We start from the raw sequence: 21,160 nt of genomic DNA on the forward strand, positions 1-21,160 counted from the left end.
AGGATTGAGTCCCGGGGCACAGAGGCGGGGAAATGACAGGGAACCAGGGAAGGGGACTGAGGTGTGGCCGTCGAGACGGGAGGCGTGGAGGTCTGTGGGGAGGAGGTGGGGAGCCGTTCACAAAAGAAGCGAGGGGCTGATGGCCTGAAGGTCTCCAGGAGCCCCTCGCTCTGCTGTGGTGGTGCCGGGCGCAGCAGGGACAGGACAGGGGCTCCCCACGTGCTGGGCCCTCAGAGAGCGTCCGTGAGCGCCCGTGAGCGGGGCACCTGCAGGGCTGCCCCCGCTGGCTGAGCTGGAGCCCGGGTGCCGCTACTCCGTGGCCCTCGCGGCCGCTCCGTCCCTGGGGGAGGCGACCGCATCACCTCATCCTACCCACCGTGCCCGCCCGTCAGTGGCCTGTCGGAAAGGCGCCCCCAGCGTTTGCTGGAGTTGCACTGGATGTGGTAATGTCAGGCTCGAGCTTTTAATTTACTTAATTTTGGGGCCTCCACATTGATTTTTTTAAAAATTGGCTTTTGCCAATACAGAACTCTATCATCTTGAGCAGGACTGGTCTGAAGGCCCAGGAGAATCTTGGCCTTGGAAAGACAACACAGTTTTCAACAAAGGCACCAGAGGAAGACATTGTGGGCTGGGTGAGCTCTGGTCAGATCCGGCGCTGTGAGCCTTGCATGTGGGGACGCCTGGGGAGCCCGTAGACAGGTCGGAGGACAGCAGGTCCCAGGGAACCAGGCCTGCCTGTGCCCCCCCCAAGGACTGCCCGGTGGCTGGCGGCTGGTCTGCATCTGGAATGCAGACTCATGGAGTTCGAGTCTCCTGCAGGCCTGGAGGGCAGGGAGTCTGGTACTGGACAGAGTAAAACTTCCTTCCAGAGGCTCAGACTCTTGTCCTTGGATGAACGTGCCCTGTTTCCATTTGCAGAGTTTCAAAAAAGTGGATGCTGAACATTTTTGCCAGTTGTATTATTGCTTTTTACTTAGAATTTATGTTGTTCTTTTTTTTTTTTAAGATTTTTTATTTTATTTATTTGGCAAAGAGAGAAATCACAAATAGACAGAGGCAGGCAGAGAGAGAGGAGGAAGCAGGCTCCCCACTGAGCAGAGAGCCCGATGCGGGGCTCGATCCCAGGACCCTGGGATCATGACCTGAGCCGAAGGCAGAGGCTTTAACCCACTGAGCCACCCAGGTGCCTCTGTTCTTTCTTTTTAAATAGTTCTCTATTTTCATAGAGGGGAACTATGTTTGCAATAAAAACACAGCACAGAAGAGCAAAATGAATATGTGAGATGGTCAGTTCCTGACGTTTCTCTGCCAATGAACAGTATCATACATACTTGCAAAAGCAGATACTTACACATACGCAAATACGTTTCCTCAGACGACATACGCACTCTGGGACAAGCTGCTGTCACAAAACGCTACAACCATCCCACGAGCGTCTTTCTAGCACGCAGTAAGCTACACGCCGCCGTTCGCCACCGTTCCCACGGCCCAGTGCTACGAGGCACTGTGATCTGACGGGGTGTGTTGGATTTGTCGGTTGTGTGGAATGGCTTATTTCATCAGTGGTGCCCCATGAAGACCTTTCCATGTGTTCTTCTGTGCTCATCCCTTGTGTTTTGGGGAGCACACTCCGGGGGTGGGACTTCTGGGTCAGAGCATGGGTGTGTCCGGGGGCACCTGGGGAGTCAAGCTGCACAGAAGGGTCTCGCAGCTGCTGCTTTCCAGCGTCTCCGCTGGCGTGTGTGCCCTGGGACGCGTGCTCAGTCACGCCGGGGCTGGCCGTCAGGTGCACCTGCCGGTCAAATTTATGAAGAGTCTCATGTTTATCTGGAAATGTCCTTTTTTGACTTTTAAGAAACAAAACCTAGTAACCTGCTGACACTCTGGAGAAGACCTCAAGTGAGCCCATAAGTTTTTGGGGTGACCCTGCTATGCGCACGGGCTGTGCCTGGGAGGCTGGGGGAACCGCTCGCTCCCAGCGCAGAACGAATTCTCGTTTACATCTGTAAGTCTCTGATGAGGGGATCTTTTTTTCAGTGAAGAACAAATATGATTAAAGTTTATAATAAGAAACCCAAGACATTTGCAATGTGCTTAAAAGACTTTTGCTATCAAGCGCTAGAAGGATCAAAGGGCACCCAGGGCCGTTTCACGGTTGAGCGTGTCCTGGATCTCCGAAAACCGCAGGCCCTTCTCGCCATGTACCAGACCCTTGACATTCACAAGGATCGTCCCCAAGACCTTCGAGACTCCCTTAACTCATGAAGGCCACCACGGCGCTCTATTTCCCCCAGAACACATAGTAAAGACTAACCGAAGCCGTGTGCCTCCTTCAGGCTCTCTGTGATCCTGTAAAGCCACTCAAACAAATTCAGGCCGGAGCCCTTGCTGAAATGGCTTGTGCAGTCATTAGTTTTTTCCTTCTCTATGAAACACACGGCAAACAAGCTCACATTAGAAATTCAAACCTCAGCGGAGCCCCAATTTTTGTGTCTTACTTTATCCCAAACTTCCATAAAACGGTCATGTTATTAGACTCATTTCTTGCTTTCGGTTCCCATCTTGGACTCTGGGCACTGGCTGTCTTTGGGAGCCTTTTTCGGGGGGTGGATAACATTTGCCTCCATCCCTGGGAGTGTGACGTTGGGTGATGGTTCGAGCCCCGGGATCGAAACCCGTGTCCCAGTAGAGATGCAAAACCAGTCACCCTGCCTTGTACTTCCCAGTTACTCGCCAGGGCAGGTGGGGGGTCCCAGCGAGCCTGAACACGTCCATGTCCTAGCCCACTAATGAGTTCCCATCCACGAACACCACCAGACCCCACCTCTCTTAATTTAGACACTCTGTCCTCTGAGATCTTACTTTGCACCCCGATTTTACATCTGTGGAAATAAAGGTCAGCCTCATCCTGGAGACCCTGCGTCAGCCCCCCACACCCTCACTCCACGGTCTTCATTGGGGGTTTGCTGCGTCGTACGGATCTAGGGCCCGGGCAGGGAAAACCACCCTTGAACTTAGTCTTGTGCAGGAAACAGAATAAAGTAGCTGGCAGGGAAGAGATTGGATTCTGGGGCATTAACGCTGTGGTGTGCTGGTGGTTGGAGCCCCGTCAGGCCTCTGTGGGCAGGTTCAAGGCTGGCTGTGGGGACAGGGCTGGCCACGAATGGTCGAGCGGAACAGGGTGGCCGGTGGAGAGCAGACCCGCTGCAGAGGCCCAGAGGTGGGACGTTCTAGAGACTGAAGCCCCGCGTGGCCAGAGGGCAGAGGTCAGCGGGGAGTGTGGACCACGTGGGAGAGGGGGGAGGACGGGGGCGGGTGCCACGTGGAAAGTGACTGTCCGTCGCGGTCCACACTCGGAAGACAGCCTGGGAGCCATTAATAATCACGCAGGACCGTCCCTGGGGGCCTGGGGTGTGTGACTGCTCGCCCCCCCGTGGAACACGTGGCCCATGGTGGTGACGTCACCGTGTCCCCAGCTTGCTCACATTCCCGCTGGAAGGCACCCCACGCTGACAGATGTGCCCCCGTTGTCCGGGTGCCGATGCCTTCTCCCGGCAGGGTGGGTGGCTCGCTCAACCAGCCAGCGCTCGGCTAACACTGGTCTTCTCGTCCCTTCTCTCCCCGTCTCTGGGGGCGCTCAGGAACTCTGCCAAGGAAATGCAAGAAGGAGCTCTTGGCGGTAAAGCTGCGGAACCGGCCGAGCCAGCAGGAACTGGAAGACAGGAACATTTTCCCCAGAAGGACCGATGAAGAGCGGCAGGAAATCCGGCAGCAGATCGAGATGAAGCTCTCCAAGTGAGTAGGGGCACGTCGCCTCGGGCAGAGGCTGCGTCCCACCAGGCCCTGCCCTGCCTCCCGGGGCCGTGCTGTCTCAGGGCACCCACACGGGGCTCTCACGGTGGCTTCTCACCTCGCCGCTATCTGCACTCGGCCTGGGCCAGTGCGTTGTCGTGGGGAGCTGTCCTGTGTGCCATTGGGTGCTGAGCGGCAAGCTAGGTCTCTACACGTGACACCCTCCTGTGACCATCAGAACTGTCCCCACATGTTTTCAAATGTCCCCGGGCGGCAGGGAGCACATCCTCTGACCCCCAGGGGAGAAGCTCTGGTCTCTAGCGGCCAGGCCAGGCACCTGCAGGAGTGAAAAGGGGGTCGCTCTGGGGGAAGACAGTGATAGAGTTGGGGGGATGTGCCTCGTTGGCGTCCAGGGCCCACTGCTCATTGTCCTCCGAGAATCACATTTAGCACGGCCACATCTTCGAAGTTTTTCAAGAAAAGCTGGAAATCTATTTGGGGGGCACAGTGTGTGCCGAGATGAGCTCATCTGCTGCCTGGCTCAGACCCGAGTGAGCTTCCTCGCTCCCAGTGGTCCCCTCGGAGGTCCCGGGGTTGGCCGGCTGGAGAGGCACCTTGCTACGGGCCGGCCGGCATGGAGCTGTGGGTCTTGGCAGCTGGGGTCTTTGGGACCTGGTTACATAGCCCCAGAAAAGGATGCTTCGTAAGGCGGACAGGGTGGGGTTATGCCAATGGGGCGGTTTCAGGGGCCGGCTGACTCTCTAGGTTGCTTTCCAGGGACTGGGCTCTCGGGTCCAGAACCCAGAGCACGCCGGGCCCCCAGCGCTCCCCAGCCTCCCCGGCCGCGAAGCCAGCCCAGAGCTGAGCTGGAGCCAGAGCACTTTTTCGGGGAGTCTGTCCTTCTCAGCAGGTTGGGCCTCCACTTCCTGCCGTCCTCCCGAAGCGTGGGGCCTGATCACAGCCCCAGGATGTGCGCGTGGGTGTTGGGGAGCAGATACAGGCGGGCTTCAGGCACCGGTGCTGGTGCTCAACTGCTCACCTGCTGGTGCTCAGTTGCCGTGTCCCTAACCGCCCTCCTGCAGCTGTGCAGTGTCGGCCAGGCCGGCTTGAAGGGACTATGTCCCGGGTCCCCTCCAGCCCACCCGTGCCCTCTTTAAACCCCAAAGCTGGTCCCAGGGAGCAGGAGGAGACAGTATCCCAGTGGTGAGCTGGACCGGCGCGTCACGTGAAGAGCGGGACAGTCTGCTTCCCAAATTGCAGTGCGGTTCAGGGGGCTGTGACGAGAGCCTCCAGGTCTGCAGACGCCGGAGGGACCGGCCTTCGTTGCCCTGTCGGTGTTGCTGCTGGAGCAGGAGCCCCAGGTTCTCCTTTCCTGCTGTTCTCGCGATGGAGGAGATTCCCCGTCTCCTCACCGGGGCTTGTGAGGCTCACGTGAGAAGCCAGGAGAGCGGGTTGCCCTGAATGGGGCCTCCTGCCCTTACGCTGGGTCATGGTGTGACAGCAGTCTTGAGCCGCTCTCTGCCTCCGTTTCCTCGCAAATTGCTCCTTTCTCTCCACTGGGGCACAAGCCGTATTTACACAGTCACACGCTCGGCAGCTACGTGCTGAATAATACGACGTGGCAGACACTGGGCAGGATGCTAGGGTGTCATAGCAAGCAGCACAGAGGCACTCTCTGCCCTATGGGGCTCACAGCACCTGTGCGTGCTGCAGGCATGGCTGGATCCAGGTGCTTGGATGGCATTGGCAGGAGTTGGTCTGCTTCTGTTTCTTGACTCTCTCGTGCTCTGTGTGGCTTCATTCTCTGGCTCTTTTACTTGACCCCCTAATCCCCTAATCCCCAAAGCTCCAGGCTCCATTCCGGAACCAATCCCTTTGACCCAGAGGACAGAAGGACTAAGCTGGACAAGTCCGGATCGCGTGCTTGTCCTTGAGCCTGTCACCATAGCCAGGAGCATATGCTGTTTGGTCCAGCTTGGCGAGCGTTGTCCCTGGTCTTGTTGGGTCGTGTGCTCGCAGGCTTGGTTTTATCTTATTTCTAGTGAGACTGTTAATCAGCGTTAATCAGCTGCTTGGTTTCTTTTCATGTACTTAACCTGCTGCCTTTCCCATCTTAATAATTTTAGGAGTGTACTTGGGAAATCGTGGCTTCCATTTCTTTCTCAGTCTGGGGACTCGTGTTTCGTTTCGTTCCCACTTTCCTGGGTGCAGGAAGGTTGTCGGGTTTCCAGCCATATCCTCTGGGCGTCCACAGGTCTCTCTGCAAAGGGCCAGAGAGGAACCCTTCCAGGCTCTGTGGACCCGAATGTCGCAGCAGCACAACCCTACCCTCGCAGTACTAATGCCACCAGTAGCCCGTGTGGCGTGCGTGGGCCTATGTGTGTGCCAATAAAACTTCATTTACAAACGCAGGACACAGGACGTAGTTTGCTGACCTCTCACGTACGTTGTGGTTCATGCCGTTTGTGTCCTGTTCAAAAAATCCTTCCCGACCCAGAGGTAAAACGTTTATTCCCTCACTGAAGTATTTTGAGCTGACTTCTAGCTCTGCCATCTCAGGATGGTTTTCTATTTGATACACAAACCAAGTTTCTCTTTCAAAATAGAGAATTCAGTGAATTGATTTAAAGAGAAAAGTAGTGGGGCGCCTGGGGGGCTCAATGGGCTAAGCGTCTGCTTTTGGCTCAGGTCATGATCTCAGGGTCCTGGGATCCAGCCCCGTGTCCAGCTGCCTGCTCAGTGGGGAGCCTGCTTCTCCCTCTCGCTCGACCCCTCCTGGCTGCTTGTGCTTATTCTCTTTCTCAAATAAATACAAATCTTTATTTAAAAACAAAGGAAAATAGTAAACAGTGATGTATTTGTGGTTCAAAGCCAGGACAAAGTTATCATGAGGACCCCTGGTGTAAGAGAAGCCCAGGGATCCCCCCCACTGTCTGTGGGTGCAGAGAGGAAGTGGGAGGGGGTGGGGCCAGGAGCCCCACCTGAGGGCTGCAGAGGTTCCCCGAGCACACGCCCTGGACTGGACCTCCCCCATGACTCTCTGAGGCTGTAACTGATGTTCGACCTTGGACGAGAACCCAGCAGCCCCTTGGGCATCCTTCGCCAGGTGTGAAAATGGAAAAGCGGGTCCCGTTCTGGGGCTCCTCAGAGGGGCAGTTGAGATGTCGGGTCCCCAGAGGGTCTGCTGCTTGCTTCCCGGCAAAAACAGTTAATTGGATCCCTTTGTCTTTGTTTTGCCTCCTTCTGGGGTCTTCACGAGTACGTGCTGAATAATTCAGCCCTGGTTGCCATGGCAACACGCCATCTGCCCGTCCCCCTCCAGTGTATTGGAGGTTTCTATTTTGTTTTATTTTCTTTAATTTCCAGACCTTGAAGATTTTATCTCTGGAGCGCTCCCGGGGCTGTTGGGGGTGAGGTGGGCACCGTCCCCGGCTCTGTGCGCAGAGTCTGGGGACTCGGGGACGTCGGAGGCTTCCCCTGATGCGGGAGTGTGGCGCCCCTCAGGACCATGTGCACATGTGTGTGCGAGGGCAGGCAGTGTGTTAGGAGCCCACAGCCCCACTCACTACATGGCAGGGGTGTTCTGGAAATCATGCCCAAAGTCAGGGACCTGCTCACACTATGTCAGGGGCGCGGCGTTTAAGGGGGGACGGACGCCCGGGTGTGTGCGTTTCCCGGGTGGACCCCGGGCCGGAAGTCCTGCTTTCCCTCATTTAATTCCATCCTTGCAGGAGCCGAGTGAAACAGGTGTCTTTTTTTTTTTTTAAAGATTTTATTTATTTATTTGACAGACAGAGATCACAAGCAGGCAGAGAGGCAGGCAGAGAGAGAGGAGGAAGCAGGCTCCCCGCTGAGCACAGAGCCCGATGCGGGGCTCGATCCCAGGACCCTGAGATCATGACCTGAGCCAAAGGCAGAGGCTTTAACCCACTGAGCCCCCCAGGCGCCCCTGAAACAGGTGTCTTATCTTCATTTTACAGATGAGAACATTAAGCTTGGAAGAGGGGTTCGGTGACTCACTCAGGGGCCCACAGGTTCCCCGGTTCCAGGTGTGCCCCCTGGAGCCCATGCCTAGCCCCCCGGGGAAGTGTTCCAGGACAGCTCCAGGCTCGTTCTTCTCAGTTCTTTGCAATTCTCTTAGTCCTCTGGCTTCCGTCAGGGCACGTCTGGGCCCCCAGCCAACACAGGCGGCCCCTGGGTGCAGAATTCATTTTTTCCCTGTCTGGATGGGAGGCAGAAATGATGCAGAGCGTCACCTGCTGTGGAGCGGGGCGGGGGGGTTTGTGATGCCCAGAACAGGCCCCTCGAGCCCAGCCTCATGGTCACGGCGGTGAGAATCAGGCAAACGCTGTTGGCTCTGAACCTCCCTCCTGCTTGTAAGGTGGAGATGGGACAGCGCCTTCCCCACGGTCGGTCCTTGCAAGAGCATAAAGCGTGTTCCCGGCAGGAGGCGCTCTGGGGGGTGATGGAGCTGCTGCTGGCAGGTGCCTGGCTGGGGGACCCCTTGTTTCATGGTCGCCTGCACCAGAGGATGGAGTGAGCCCCCCTCCCCTGCCCCGCGCTCTCCTGGAAGCCAGAGCGGCCTGCGGGCCCCGCGGCAGCACCAGCGTCGTTCTCGTGTGTTCTTATTTGCGGTTGCTGCATGATCCTCCTGGAGACGGGGAGCCTGAGGGACACACGAACTTTCTGTCAGCTGTCCCGTGGGGCCTCTGCGCTCGGGGACCGCGCCGTGAGAAGCTGACGAAGGCCCGGTCATGTCCTTCGGGACTTGGTACTTAGCGTGTGAACACGGGAGTTAAACGATCCTCGAGCTGCTGCCTTTGTACATTTTGTACAAAGCCGCATCCAGAACGTCTGCCGCCACTCAGCCTCCGTGGAAACCCAGGCTCCCGGGGGGGGGGGGGGGGACAGAAAAAACAAAACCTACTGTTGTGTGCAGTGACCCACACCTGCCACGGCCACCCTGAAATCCGCAGAACCGGAAAGAAGAGGCCGGACGTCCTGGGGGATAGGGATGGAGACGCGCGGGCTTGATCCCGGGCTTGTCTGGCCTTGAGCACCAGCTTTGGGACCTTCCACTGAAGCCTCAAGAGTGGTGACGGTCCCTTTCAGGGTCCCTGTTCTGTGGACACAAAATTTCAAAAATAGAGAAACTGTTCTTTCTGTGGGCTAACCAGAAAAAAAGAAAAAAAAAAAAAAAGACTTTTAATTGCGGGAAAAGAAGCGTTTCCTTCGGACGGGGCCGAAAAAGCATCGTTGTGGGGACGTGGGGGGCTGTCCTCAGAGCAGCAGGCGTCGGTAAATATTTGCCAGTTGAAGAAACGTTGCTCCACCACTCTCCACTGCTGCCCTGCAGGGTGGGAACCCAGCTCCTCCCGAGCCACTCGGCTCAGGACCCCGGGCCTCCTGCAGGACCGTCTCATGATCGCCGCTGGGGACATGTATGTGGAGTCCCGTCCAGCTACCTGGAGTGCTGCTTGATAGTCTCCCCTCGAAGCCTCACAGGGGCCCCCCGGGGAAGCCGCTCTCCACCACCTGGCGTTCAGGTGAGCGCTGGCTCAGACCAGGGCCGTCCCTTGCCCGCGGGTGCACGGCAGGAAGTGCGGACGGGTGACTGGTCTTCTGGTCACGCCTGTGCCCACTCCTGCGTATCTGGATTGCTGGGGAGCTTGGTGGAGACAGATTCCCAGACCCCGCTCTGAATCTCCCAAGAAGGAGTCTCTGTTCTAACAGGGCCCTTCCTCACCAAGTGTCCCTGCTGCCTGAGATGTGCTGCATCTCTTCCTCAGAATACTATTCTCTGGGGCTTCGGGATCCCCGTATGCTGTGCTCTCCACGACTGCTGCCTGTTAGTATCTTAAGGAGAAAGCACACTTTAGGGGCACCTGGGAGGCTCTGTCAGTTAAGCATCTGACTCTTGATCTCAGCTCAGGTCTTGATCTCAGGGTTGTGAGTTTAAGTCCCATGTTGGGCTTTGTGCTGGGTGTGGAGGTTCTTTAAAAAAGAGAGAATGTACACTTTGGAGTTCATCGTGTTTCCCTTTTTGCTTTGGCCACCAGGGTGCTCAGAGCCAAGTGTGCAGCTACTGTGGCAACGTTGTTGTATCGTCTGGGCTGTGGGTCTGCATCGGACTTTCTCTTTTATGCCCTTTGCCTGGATTTCCTCAGGTCTTTATTTTATCTCCATGGGATGTGATTTTTCTATACATGATTTCAAAATCATTTCCAGATTTTACTATAAAAAGTAAGTAAAAATGCATATTTTTTTTTTTTTTTATGGAAGCCCCCTCAGTGAATATGAGATTTGGCCACGTTAGCATCCTGTCAGAAGGGTTTCCGTGGTGCGACACCGAATTCAGATGCTGGTTTTTAGTAGTGTCTCATCTCGAAGGAGCAGACGCATCTGCCAGCTTTGCTGTTCCCTCCCACACTCAACAGACGGGGAGTTTCCCTCAAGATCTTTACTTTTAAAGTAAAGCGACAAGGCTCATTTTCACACGACCGTGTTTTCCTTTTTACGGGTTATTTTCATGAGCTGCGTTTCCAGAACCGGGAGGAGAAGTAAAGCAGATAGAGCGGGAGGAGGAAAAGCACTTGGAATGAGACGACCTCGTTCCTCGGGAGGGAGGCCGCTTGTCGGGGAGCACAGCCGGACCCCAGCAGGTCCCCGGGTGAGCAAGCCTGGAGGGGGGAGCAAGGCTGTGAGCAAACACGGGGGAAGGGGAGACGCTCTCAGCGTCACTAGGAATCACAGACACGAGAATCTCTAACAACAAAGAATCTTTCCTCCCCAGTTAAAATGACAACAGATCTTTCAAAGAATACGATCTTGAAATATGACCCTTTAATGTTCCTATAGACAGAAGTAGGAGTAAGGGACTGCGGAACCTGGCCCAGCCCTAATGAGGTGGCGGGTTTCGCACCCTCCCATCTGCCAGCAGATTCTGCTTTGCTGGGGGTGCGCAGTGGCCCCAAGGCCGCTGCGGATGAGACGATGCACCTGTTGACTCTCCGAGTCTTCCCAGCCTCTGCCTTCAGCACGGTGCCGAGAGATGAGCATTCCCGGGGGTTCCCCACGGTACCTGGGCTGCTTCTCTGGGAGATGCTCTCCTGACCCTGCCTTCCCATCATGACCAGGTCGACACCGTCATCCGCAGTCAGAGCACATGTTAATGACTTGGTGCCGGTGACCCACCACTGTGTGGGGCTCTGGTCCTGCCCGACCCCAGAGTCAGGCTGACCCGGGTTGAACTGCGCTGGGCACTGGGCCATTTGCTTTTCCGCCTGACCGACGTCCCGGGCCGGAACTGTTGTCTCTGCCCTGCAGAGGAGGAAACTGGGCCCAGAGAGGCAAAGTGGTGTCTCCACGTCCCAGTTAGTGAGCAGCAAACAGCAGGATCCAGAGCCCTGCCCCTGGCCACGGGGCCTCCCCAACTGAGGCCCAGGCGTCCGGCCCCACCTTGCACACAGAGTACAAAAGTACAAACCTACTGCAGCTGAAGCTTCTGGTGTGTGTCCTGTTAGTGAAGCAGTCCCCTCGGTGTGTGTCCTGTTAATGTCCCCTTGGCTGGGCTGAGTCCGCCTGCTTCTGCCGCAGCAGCCCCGGGACTCGGCTCTGTGTCCCGGGTCCTGGGGACCCTGGGCACCGTCGCCGTATCAATGCAGGGAACACCGCTCTCCGGCCCACGGTGGGATCCCCAGCCCCATGCAAGCCAGCGCGCCACCCCCCAGACCCGGGCCCGGCCTCAGCCCGCACGGAATGCCCCCCTGACCACGGCACTTGCTGCCGTCCCTACAACCTCTTCGAAATTCTGCCCCCAACCCTGAGTTTTTCTGTGGCTGCTGTGCTTGAAGGCGAGGGTTTACGTTACGTGGCGAGAAGGAGACGCTGAGGCTGCAGGGAGACAGGACTGGTCTTCCCAGCAGCTCCTGGACGCGTGCGGCGTGCTCAGCCCCAAGTACCGGGATGTCTGGTTCTGGGGGACGGGAACGGAAAGACTCGCTCTGAGATGCTGCGAGCGAGCGACGTGTGACGTGTGACAGAGAGCTGCAGGGTCTAGTGGGGAGAGAGGGGCCGGGCCGGAGGCAGGCAGGGATGGGGACGGGCCTCAGAGAGCGGGCGGCTCGGACCGCGATTCTGACGGACCCACAGGCATTGGTTAACCTGCAGGCAGGAGCACCGGGATGTCCCAGGCTGACATCCCCCCACAACACCCAAAACCCCGCTAAAATGCACCAAGTCCTGAACCAGCGTGGCTGTGAGGACATGATGTAGCTGTGGAGGGGCGTGGTGGGCAGAGGGCCCAGGGGGGCCGGGAGTGGGCTTTCCATGCTCCCCGGGCACAAGGAATGGCCTCTGCTTGTCCCTGGCCCAGCTCGGGTGTCCCCCCTACCCCCGGGCCCTGGCATGACCGCCCCGCCCCCTGACTCCCCCGATGCTCACACCCTGCCCCCCCCAATGCTCGAATCACATGCCACTATTGTCCTCATCAGCTGCTGCTTGAAATCGCCTCTTTGTTGGCCGCTTCAGGGTCCCCTTCCCCCCAGGACACCGGGATCCTGTCTGTCTTGTCACTGGTGTGTCCTTGATGCATTCAGTAGGTGCTCAATAGTAGGCGCTAAGTGGTGAACAGAGATGTCTGGTCTTTGTAAGCGGCAGTGAGCGGCCCCTGAGGGGTCACAAGCAGGGGTGCGTTGGGCTGAGGGCACCTGAGGAAGACCGCTCTGCTGACATGTGGGGGGTCGAGTGCAGGGCAGGATGGGGCGAGTGGGCACCGGTCCTGCAGGGAGATGGACAAGTCACACGGGCCATGAGCTGGACGGCGTGGACTTGAGAGCAGGGGAGGAGAGAGCAAGCCTGGGGAGGGGTGAGGGCTTGAGCTCGCCCACCAGGGTGGACCTGGATGCTGTGCCCCGGGGAGGGGACCCGGGAAGGAGGAAGGGAGTTGTGTGCGGGAGGCTCCGTGTCCCTCTGGATCGCGTCAGTGGTCCCTGGCACATTTAGCAGTGGTTAACCCCGAGTGTAGGTGAGCTTGCGGAAGGCGTGTGTAGACCACGGGGGACCCTGTGCGGAGCCTCTGCTGGCAACTTTGAAGGGGTGGCTTGTGGCCAAGAGCAGCACCAGCTCAGCATCAAGGCCACTGCGGGTCTCGCGCGGTTGTGTGTTCCCTGTTACTGTCCGTTCATTTCCTACAGGGGTCTTCCCTCTGACTTCTCGCTGCTTTCACAGACATTTTCACTGACCTCTGGGGACCTCTTGATCCCCTGGAAACGGGGCAGCATTAAATGCAAGGAAAGCAAAATGCAGGGGCCTTGGAATCCACTTTCTTTGTTCTGAAAGCCGGCAGGGCTTGAGCTGTTGGCCTGGCTGCATAAGCTGGGATCTGGGGCTGACATAGTAGGAGCGAGTTGTTTCTGTTCGGATGAAACAGGCTGTGGCGAAGGCTACAATCTTCCCGGACGCCGAGGAGGGCCGGGCCTGAGCTCTCCCCGATCCGTCAGGGGTAGAGTTTGAGTGGCTGACGTGGGACTCAGCTGGGAGAGGTCTTGGGTCGAGGACCACCCCTTGGTGGCAGAATGCCCTCCCAGCACCAGCCTGAGCCTCGGCAAGAACCCTCAGAGCCCGAGCTCGGCTCCCTGGGGCACGAGAGCCCGAGCGCTGGCTTGGTGTCCAAAGCTGCCAGTGGGTCTGTTTCCAAAGGGGTTTTTAGAACGTGGAAGGAAGATAGTAGATGAATAGATTCATGGAGAACCTCCCTGGTCCGAGACCCCGGATCCGCTCGTATGATTCCCGCCCCTCCGAGGCAGAGAAGGGAAGGTCCTGCTCTTTTGATGCCTTAGCCCCGTGCCTGGTAGAAAGCAGGCTCTCGGCCAGCAACACTTGACTGGATGGTAGCGGGAGGACGTGGCTGAGGGCTGTGGACAGTCGTGTGGTTATGTGGGTGGGTAAGTGGACAGAGAGATGGATAGAAAGATGGACAGGGGCACCTGGGTGGCTCAGTGGGTTAAAGCCTCTGCCTTCGGCTCAGGTCATGGTCCCGGGGTCCTGGGATGGAGCCCTGCATCGGGTTCTCTGCTCAGCGGGGAGCCTGCTTCCTCCTCCCTCTCTGCCTGCCTCTCTGCCGACTTGTGATCTCTGCCAGATAAATAAATAAATAAAATCTTAAAAAAAAAAAAAAAAAAGAAGAAGACAAAAGATGGACAGTTAGGTGGCTGTGTAGGTGGGTGGGTAGGTGGACATCAGGGTGGACCCCCCCGGGAGGAAGGCTGCAATTCAGTAAGAATTCGGTTCCACGAAGTGTGCACATGGACGGACAGGCATCCTGTCCGTAGCGGGGCGTTCGGATATTTCCAAGCAGTGATTCCACTCCCCAGTTTGGTGTGTGACCGACACATTCAGGAGCACATCCGTGGGCCACGTGCCTCTTCAGATCCACAGTGGGTGCTCCTGCTTTTGGAGCGTGGGTCCGTCCCGGGGCTGTCCTGGCGGGGACGGCACACGTCTCCTGCCGCACGGCTGCTCTCCAGCCCGCTGACCAGACTGGGCTGCAGGTGCTCAGGCACTGGGGTCGGAGTCCCCCACGTGCCCCCGCACTGTCCCTGGAAGGCTGGCGGACGTCAGGACGTCAGGGCTGCTCCAGAATTCTTCCTGAGCATTTTCAGGAGGGGGAGAGGAGTTATCTGCAGCGACAAAGCCTCTTGACCCGTGACTCTCTGGCGGGGGAGGGGTTAGACTGTGTCTCCACAGCTTGTGGGCCGGGCAGGACGTGTGGCAGGTGGACACTGTGTGTCCTCGCTGACAGGGACAGCTGCCGTCGCCCACAGCGTGGACGTCCCCTCCAGCACGCAGGACCAGGGCAGTGGGATCGTTCAAGGGAACCTGGCAGTGTCGCGGATTTCCTTCAGTTAAATGTTGGCAGCCTATTCACGTTCTTAAAAAACGAGTGTGTGGACCCCACAGGACGCACTGGTGGGCCACATTTGGCCTGGGGTCACGTCTTTGGACCTGTGATATGAAATCCCTTGCGAACTCGTTTTCTGAGAAGCCCATTCTTGGCCGGTGCTGCGCGTGGGGGACTTTCAACCGTGGAGTTGCTGTAAACGCGCAGCATCTCATCGGCTGTCGGCGGCAGCAGCGTCCCCCAGGCCCAGAGTGTAGTCGCCAGTGCCCCATGGAAGCTTCCTCTCCCTCTGGCAGGGGCACAGCTGCGCTCTGAGAGCTGGGGTAGGCCTCTCGGCTCACCTCGATCACAGGTGGCGACTGGAGGGGGGGAAGCTGAAGGCCTCAGCTCTGGCCGGAAGGCCTCTGCTGCCGTCCGGGCCCTGGTTTCCAGCTGCCTGACCGCGGGCGGCCACCTCCCTGGCCTGCACCTCCCTTTCCTCCTCCGTAGAAGGGGATGCTTCCAGAAGAGTCTGTCTTGTGAGGCTGCAGGATGGAGGCCGCGGGGCAGGACACGGAAGATGCCTGAGATGCCAGGAAGCGGGGAGACGGGGAACCGCAGGACTCGCACAGGGAGGGGGAGTCTGTGCTTTTGTCGTCAGTGTGGTGTGCACTGTGATTTCTGCACTGATCAGTTCACCTTTCCCAAGTGCACAGTTCACTGCTTTCTGGGGGTGTGTACCGTCGTGTGCCCCCACGGCCGGTTCTAGAACATGTCCGTTCCCGCCGGCAGCAGCCCCTCCCGGTTGCCGATCCCTGGGCCGGTCCAGGGGCCCCATGGGTGCCACGTGTACTCACGTTATCGTCCCAGGGATGGGGGGCGACGGTGTAAGCCGGCCGGTCCCGGACGTCAGCAAGCGTCAGCGTCTCTGTCATCTCCGCATCAGCGTCTCTGTCATCTCCGTGCCCGCGTCTCTGTCATCTCCGCGCCCGCGTCTCTGTCATCTCCGCGTCACCTCCATCCGACCTTCAGCATCTTTCAGGACCTTCATCATCCTCTCACCCGTCCTCCTCCTGTCTGTCGCCCCTTTCGTCACGGTCGCCGCTGGCAGCGTCACTCTCACGCCCAGTCTCACGCACGGGAAGCACTTAGGGAACAGCGGCCTCCGCCCTTTGACGCCCACGAGCCCCGTCCGATTTCCAGGGGACTGGAGCCCGGCCCTGCAGCCCAGTCAGGAGCCCCCCACGGCGCCCCATCTGCAGAGACTCAAGGGGACGGGGCAGGGGACGGGGATAGACGTCGCAGACCTCACAGTCTCTTCGCGATGCCTCCACCTCCTGTGTCGCAGGACGGATGACGCCCTCTGCTGGGACACGTGGGGCAGGCAGCTCCCTGTGACCCTCTTTAGATCCTGAGATCCTAGGAGCAAAGACTCTGCTTAGCTGTTCCTCTGCCCTTTTTCCATTTCCGGGGAAGCAGGTTTGCCTGACGTGCTTCCCAGCCCTCTTGGGGTCTCAGGCATGTTCCTGCGGCTTTGCTCCTATTTCCGTTTAGAAAGCTCAAGGTGCCGGGAGGTCGGGTCTACTCTATCCTGCCAAACCCTCTTGGCTGTCAGCGTGGTAGCACGTGCCCGAGCCACCGTGGTGGTGAGGGGCTGGCCGCCAACAGGACACAGCCTCCAAGGTCAGGAGGAACGCTCCCTTTATGGAGGCAGTCAAGGACTGGTTGCAAAAATGCGAAAGAAACAGCAGAGGCAGGGCTGTGAGCAGGCCCTGTGGCATGTGGGGAGGGGAGGACGTGACCTCTGCCCCAGAGGGAGGGCGCCCGGCACCCACAAGGCCTGAGCGGCCGGCAAGGCCAGCAGGGTCCGGTCAGGGCCTTGGCTGTAAGGTATGGGTCTTGCACATTCTGGGTTTAGACGGAGGTAGCTAAGCAACAGAAATCAGCACTTCCAAATCGGGAAGGGTTTGACACATGGCATCCTCCAAGAACATACGTGTAGATCTTGGTCTTTGGGTGGAGCTCATGGTCTGCACGGAGCGCCAGGCTGTGGGGCTCAGGCTCCCGTGTTTGGGCCATTGTGCAGGGAGCCCGTGGCCTTGAGTCGCCCTGGGGTCCGCTGCTCTTTGTTTTTCCTGGTTGCTTGGGAACCTGTCAGAGAAAGTACAGTGTGTTTTGTAAGAAAAAGCAAAATGACATCAAAATGACATAATTCGGTATCAATAAAACACGAATCCCAAACCAGGGAGCAGGGGGTCTGGTGGTTTAAAGGTCCCCAGGCCGGGTGCCTCCCACTGTCCAAGCTTGGGGAATGGGTGTGGAATTCCTGCCTGCTCACATTTTTAGGGACTGAGTACACCGGCTCCTGCTTTAGCTGCCATCGGGGCTTAACCCTTGTGAGTCGTGGTTGTAGCTGTGACGATGCCACGGGGCCTTTATTAACATTTATTAAATGTGTGTTCTGTGCCACGGTCTCTGCTTGGCCTGCGTTCGTGGAAGCCCAAGATGTAAGTGCTAGATCGGTTGTATTTTGCGGCTAAGGGGCTAAGGGGATGGTGGCTCAGACAAATTAGGTAGGTGTTCAAAGTCGCATGAGTAGGCTGTCACAGAGCTGAGATCTGACCTGGGCCTGGAGCCACTCTGCTTCATGGAATAGTTGCAGACTGTGAGGTCTGTTGTGGTTGCTCCATAGTCACTGAGAGCCCAGGCTCCTCCTGTCTTCCTGCTCAGTTACGCTCACGCTGGCATTTATCCTCCGTGGTCTGAGATGGCTGCAGGAGCACCAGACATCGCATGTAAGTCCCAGAGGCACACACCATGCTAACTGTGGGTGTTCGAGTTAATTCATTTGTGGAGATAGAATGAAGAGCGAGGGGAAGGAGCCAGCAAGCTGATGGACCAGGGAATGGAAACATTCCATGGCAGGCAACAGCAGCTTCTAAAGCAATCTGGCCCGAGGAGTCTCCATGGGCTCAGGCGAGTGCCCCACGTACGCTCTAGTGCTGGGAGGTGGCAAGAAGCTGGGGGGGGAGGTGGTCTGCGGTGTGGACAGACGCTGTGATTACGCACTCTGACAACCTCTCAATCCCTTCCTCAGTGATTACCCACTCTGACAACCTCTCAGTTCAAGGACTCCCTTCCTGAGCAACTTCTGTGCCCCACCCTCCACTCTGAGCTCCGGGGACAGGGGAAGGATGGAGGCAGGGCCTTCAGGACCAGGGGACAGGACAGGAAGGGGTCAGCTACGCGAGCGTGAGAGATGCAGGGACACACAGTGCGGGGAGGCGGGACCCGGGAAGTGCTCCCAGCATGCCGGGTACAGGGGTGCTGCTGGCCCGTCCCTGCCCCTGCTTCACCTCCCTGAGCTCTGAGGGCCGGCTGCACCCGAGTGCATCGATGGAGCTGCGTGTCCCGTAGGAGTCCTCCGGGCGGCGGCTAGTGGAGGAGGCTTTCAAGTGCAGATTTGGTTTCCGTCTGCCTTGGTGGTGTGCCGTCCAGGTTGGGGCCCCGTCTGCACCCCTGTCTGTGGCCCACACGGGACACGGGACAGGGCAAGACACCGGTGACGCCTCCGAAATCTGGTTAAAAGCAGAAATTATAGACATGATCTGTTCTTGCTCAGAATCCTTTCCTTCAGCCCCAGTCACACAGGTGATGATCGAGGACGTGCCCCGGAGGGAGGACGCGCACCCGAGGGGCGCAGAGGCGGGTGCGCTTCGTACGGGTTCTAGTGCTGGAGAGGAGTGAGCGCGGAGAGGCGCCGGGAAGGAGCTGCAAGCGGAAGCCCCCAGAGTTTTCGATTCCCTCCCGTCGTTTTCACTCCGTCTCCCACACTAGCCAGCAGAGTATTTTTAGCATCTTCACTTTCCTGACGCCAAGCCTTCCACCCTGTTCTCACAGAAATGCTTTCCTTTGACACCCATATTAAGTCATTTAATCAATGTGCATAAAATTTAATTAGTTCACCTAATCACAAAAGTAAGGACACCCGCTACACATCGGTTTGGGAACACAGGGAGCCGTTCCGACGGGCAGGGGCTTACCATGGAGAACAGACTGTGAGGAGCGGCGGCCGCGGGCCAGGCACGGTCCCGGGGATCTGGCCTTCCAGGACTGGGAGCCTCGGTGCTTCCAGAGCCAGTGAGTGGGGGCACTGGAGAGAGCCCCTCCTGTGGGATCGTCATCCTCACTTACAGACAGGGAGGTGGTGTCGGATGGACAGCAGGGAAACCAGTAGGAGACAAATAGCGATTTATTGTACAGTGTGGGCGTGGGTGAGTGCGGCGCTGGCTAGGCAGGTCTGAACCGGTGACACGGGCTGTCGGGAAGGGCTGGAGCGGTCAGGCAGTGTCCACAGGCGGAATTCTGTCTTCACCAGAGAGCCTGAGCCCAACTCCTAAAGCCTTTCAACTGATTGGACCAGGCCCACCAGAGCATTCAGGATAGTCTCCCTTTCATAAAGTCACCTGATTGTGGACTGTAATCACATCTACAAAAGACTGCCATTGTGGCACCTGGATGAGGGACCAAATGGACACCTGGGGACTGTCACTGCCAGGTGGACACCTCTAACTATCACAGAGCAAAGGGCAGTGAGAAGTCCATGAGCAGGCTGCAGATCCCAGAGCTGATCTGTGCAGAAGTTAGAATCCCAGCCCAGGCCAGGTCCGGAGCCCAGATCCTTAACCACAGCGTGATTCTGTGTTTTCCGTCGGACGCTTCTGCCCATTCTTCCCAGAGTCCAGCGGGCTGAGCCTTCCAGGGAAGGCTTGTGAAGTCACGCCTGTCCTTTTCCATGTGGGTGGAGCTCAGCACCGGCCACTGCTTCCTTCGTGCAGGCCCTGAATGGGCAGAAAGCGTCTGCCCTGCGTTTTGCTGTCACGTAAGGGCATTTCAGAAACTGTCCGCCTAGAGCCGGAGCCGCTGGGTCAGAGGACACGGCGTTTCTAATCTTGGTGGACGGCACTGAACTTCCCGGAGTCATGGTCCCGGCTGTGCGTGTGCCCAGCCCCCATCTCCCCAGGGGCGGGCAGCAGGTGGGGCCGTGGGTGGGGTCTGCACAGGCTCACATCCCCACCACAGTCCTGCTTTCTCGCCTCCTCCCCACCTCTACTCCCCATCCCCCCCTCCAACCACGGAGGCCCAGGTGTGGGCGCAGACCCCACAGCACAGGACAGCACCAATGTGGGGTGACTGCAAGGGCCCGGGGGGCTCAGGTCGCGGGAGCTGCTGTTCCCCAACATGGAAGCCTCTCCCTGCTCAGAGCCCGCAGCCTGTCCCTGCTCTGTCTCCTGGGCCTGGTCTTTGGGTCCCTCCCTCGGGAGGCCTCTTGTCCCCTGGCCTTCCCTTCCAGGATGGCCACAAGTTCCTGTGGGTCCACAGCCCTGACAGTGCCCCCGGGGAGCTCCCCCCAGCCGGCGCGTGGCCCGGGGCCGTGTGTGGCAGGACACCCCACGGAATGACTGCAGGGACACTGCCCTGCCCGGGGACCCATCCGAGGCAGAGAGGCCAGCACGCCGGGGCGGCACCAGGCTGGAGCGGTGACAGGCTCGGGGTTCCCGGGCAGGAGCTCCCGGAATAGCCCGGTGGCCGTGGATGTGGGGCTGTCTGCCCAGCCGCTGCGTCTTCTCCCTCCGAACCGCACCCTGCGTCCGTGGAAGGAATCATTCTCCGTTCTTGTGGACACCGCGGGGGCGTTAGTCCTGTTTGGACCCCAGGCAGGGACAAAGCCAGGGTTTGGGTCTTCGACGTAGGCCAAGCAGGAGGCTGGGGTGTGCGGCTTCTGACCCGTGTCCCTCCTCCCTGAGCCAGGCCTGCTGTCCCTCTGCTGCCCTGAACTCCCTGCAGCCTGAGCGCCGTGCGGGGACAGTTCTGGAGCTGCCACCGTCCTGGGCCTCCTGCGTGCCGGGCCCTGGGCTCCGGGCTTCTGCGCCGGTTCACTTAAGTAGCCGCAGCCCTGGGAGGCGGGTACCATCGTCCTCTGTTTTCAGGGGAAAAAGTGCAGCTCAGAGGACACAGGGCTGCCCCCGTCGCAGAGCTGGAGGGTGACAGGGTGGGGACTGAAGGTCTGAGTGGCCTGGGCCAAGATGCACGCCGACCACCTTGACAGCAGCTGCTGCACCCCGAAAGCGCTCCTCTAGGCGAGTGAACAAGAGTCGGATGTGGGGCCGGCACTGAGAGCCTTGGAAATCCCTGGTGAAGGCACAGCAGGTGTGGCGAGTGGGAGCCCGAGTCCACGGGGGGTGTGGGGGGCCAGGGCATGCAGGGTGAGCCAGACGTGGCTGAAGCACAGGAACAAGCGGGGTGCACAGCTGGTCCCCCCCACAGGCCCCATGGGGACGGGCACATGAGGAGGGGGGCTCGGGGTCACCCTGGGAGCTGTGCGGAGCCCGGCGTGAGTCCCAGCGGTGCTCTTTCCCGGGGGCTCCGTGCTCTGTGGAAGGAGCCCTTTCCCCCAGGGAGTCAGGCCAGCGCCGGGTGGGGTGG

At 58.6% G+C, this 21,160-nt stretch overlaps 1 protein-coding gene across 6 annotated transcripts in view; it reads left to right on the top strand.

The window, feature by feature from the left end:
* The window catches only part of PHACTR3 (phosphatase and actin regulator 3), a 219,699-nt gene that overhangs the window by 183,533 nt on the left and 15,006 nt on the right, over positions 1–21,160 (top strand). For all 6 annotated transcript variants that reach the window (XM_059407332.1, XM_059407334.1, XM_059407336.1 and 3 more), the window contains one exon: positions 3,645–3,798. In XM_059407332.1, the coding sequence (XP_059263315.1) occupies positions 3,645–3,798 (154 nt within the window). The remainder of the gene's footprint in view (positions 1–3,644; positions 3,799–21,160) is intronic.

Source organism: Mustela nigripes, chromosome 7 (genome assembly GCF_022355385.1).
Source record: "Mustela nigripes isolate SB6536 chromosome 7, MUSNIG.SB6536, whole genome shotgun sequence".
Classification (NCBI taxonomy): Eukaryota; Metazoa; Chordata; class Mammalia; order Carnivora; family Mustelidae; genus Mustela; species Mustela nigripes.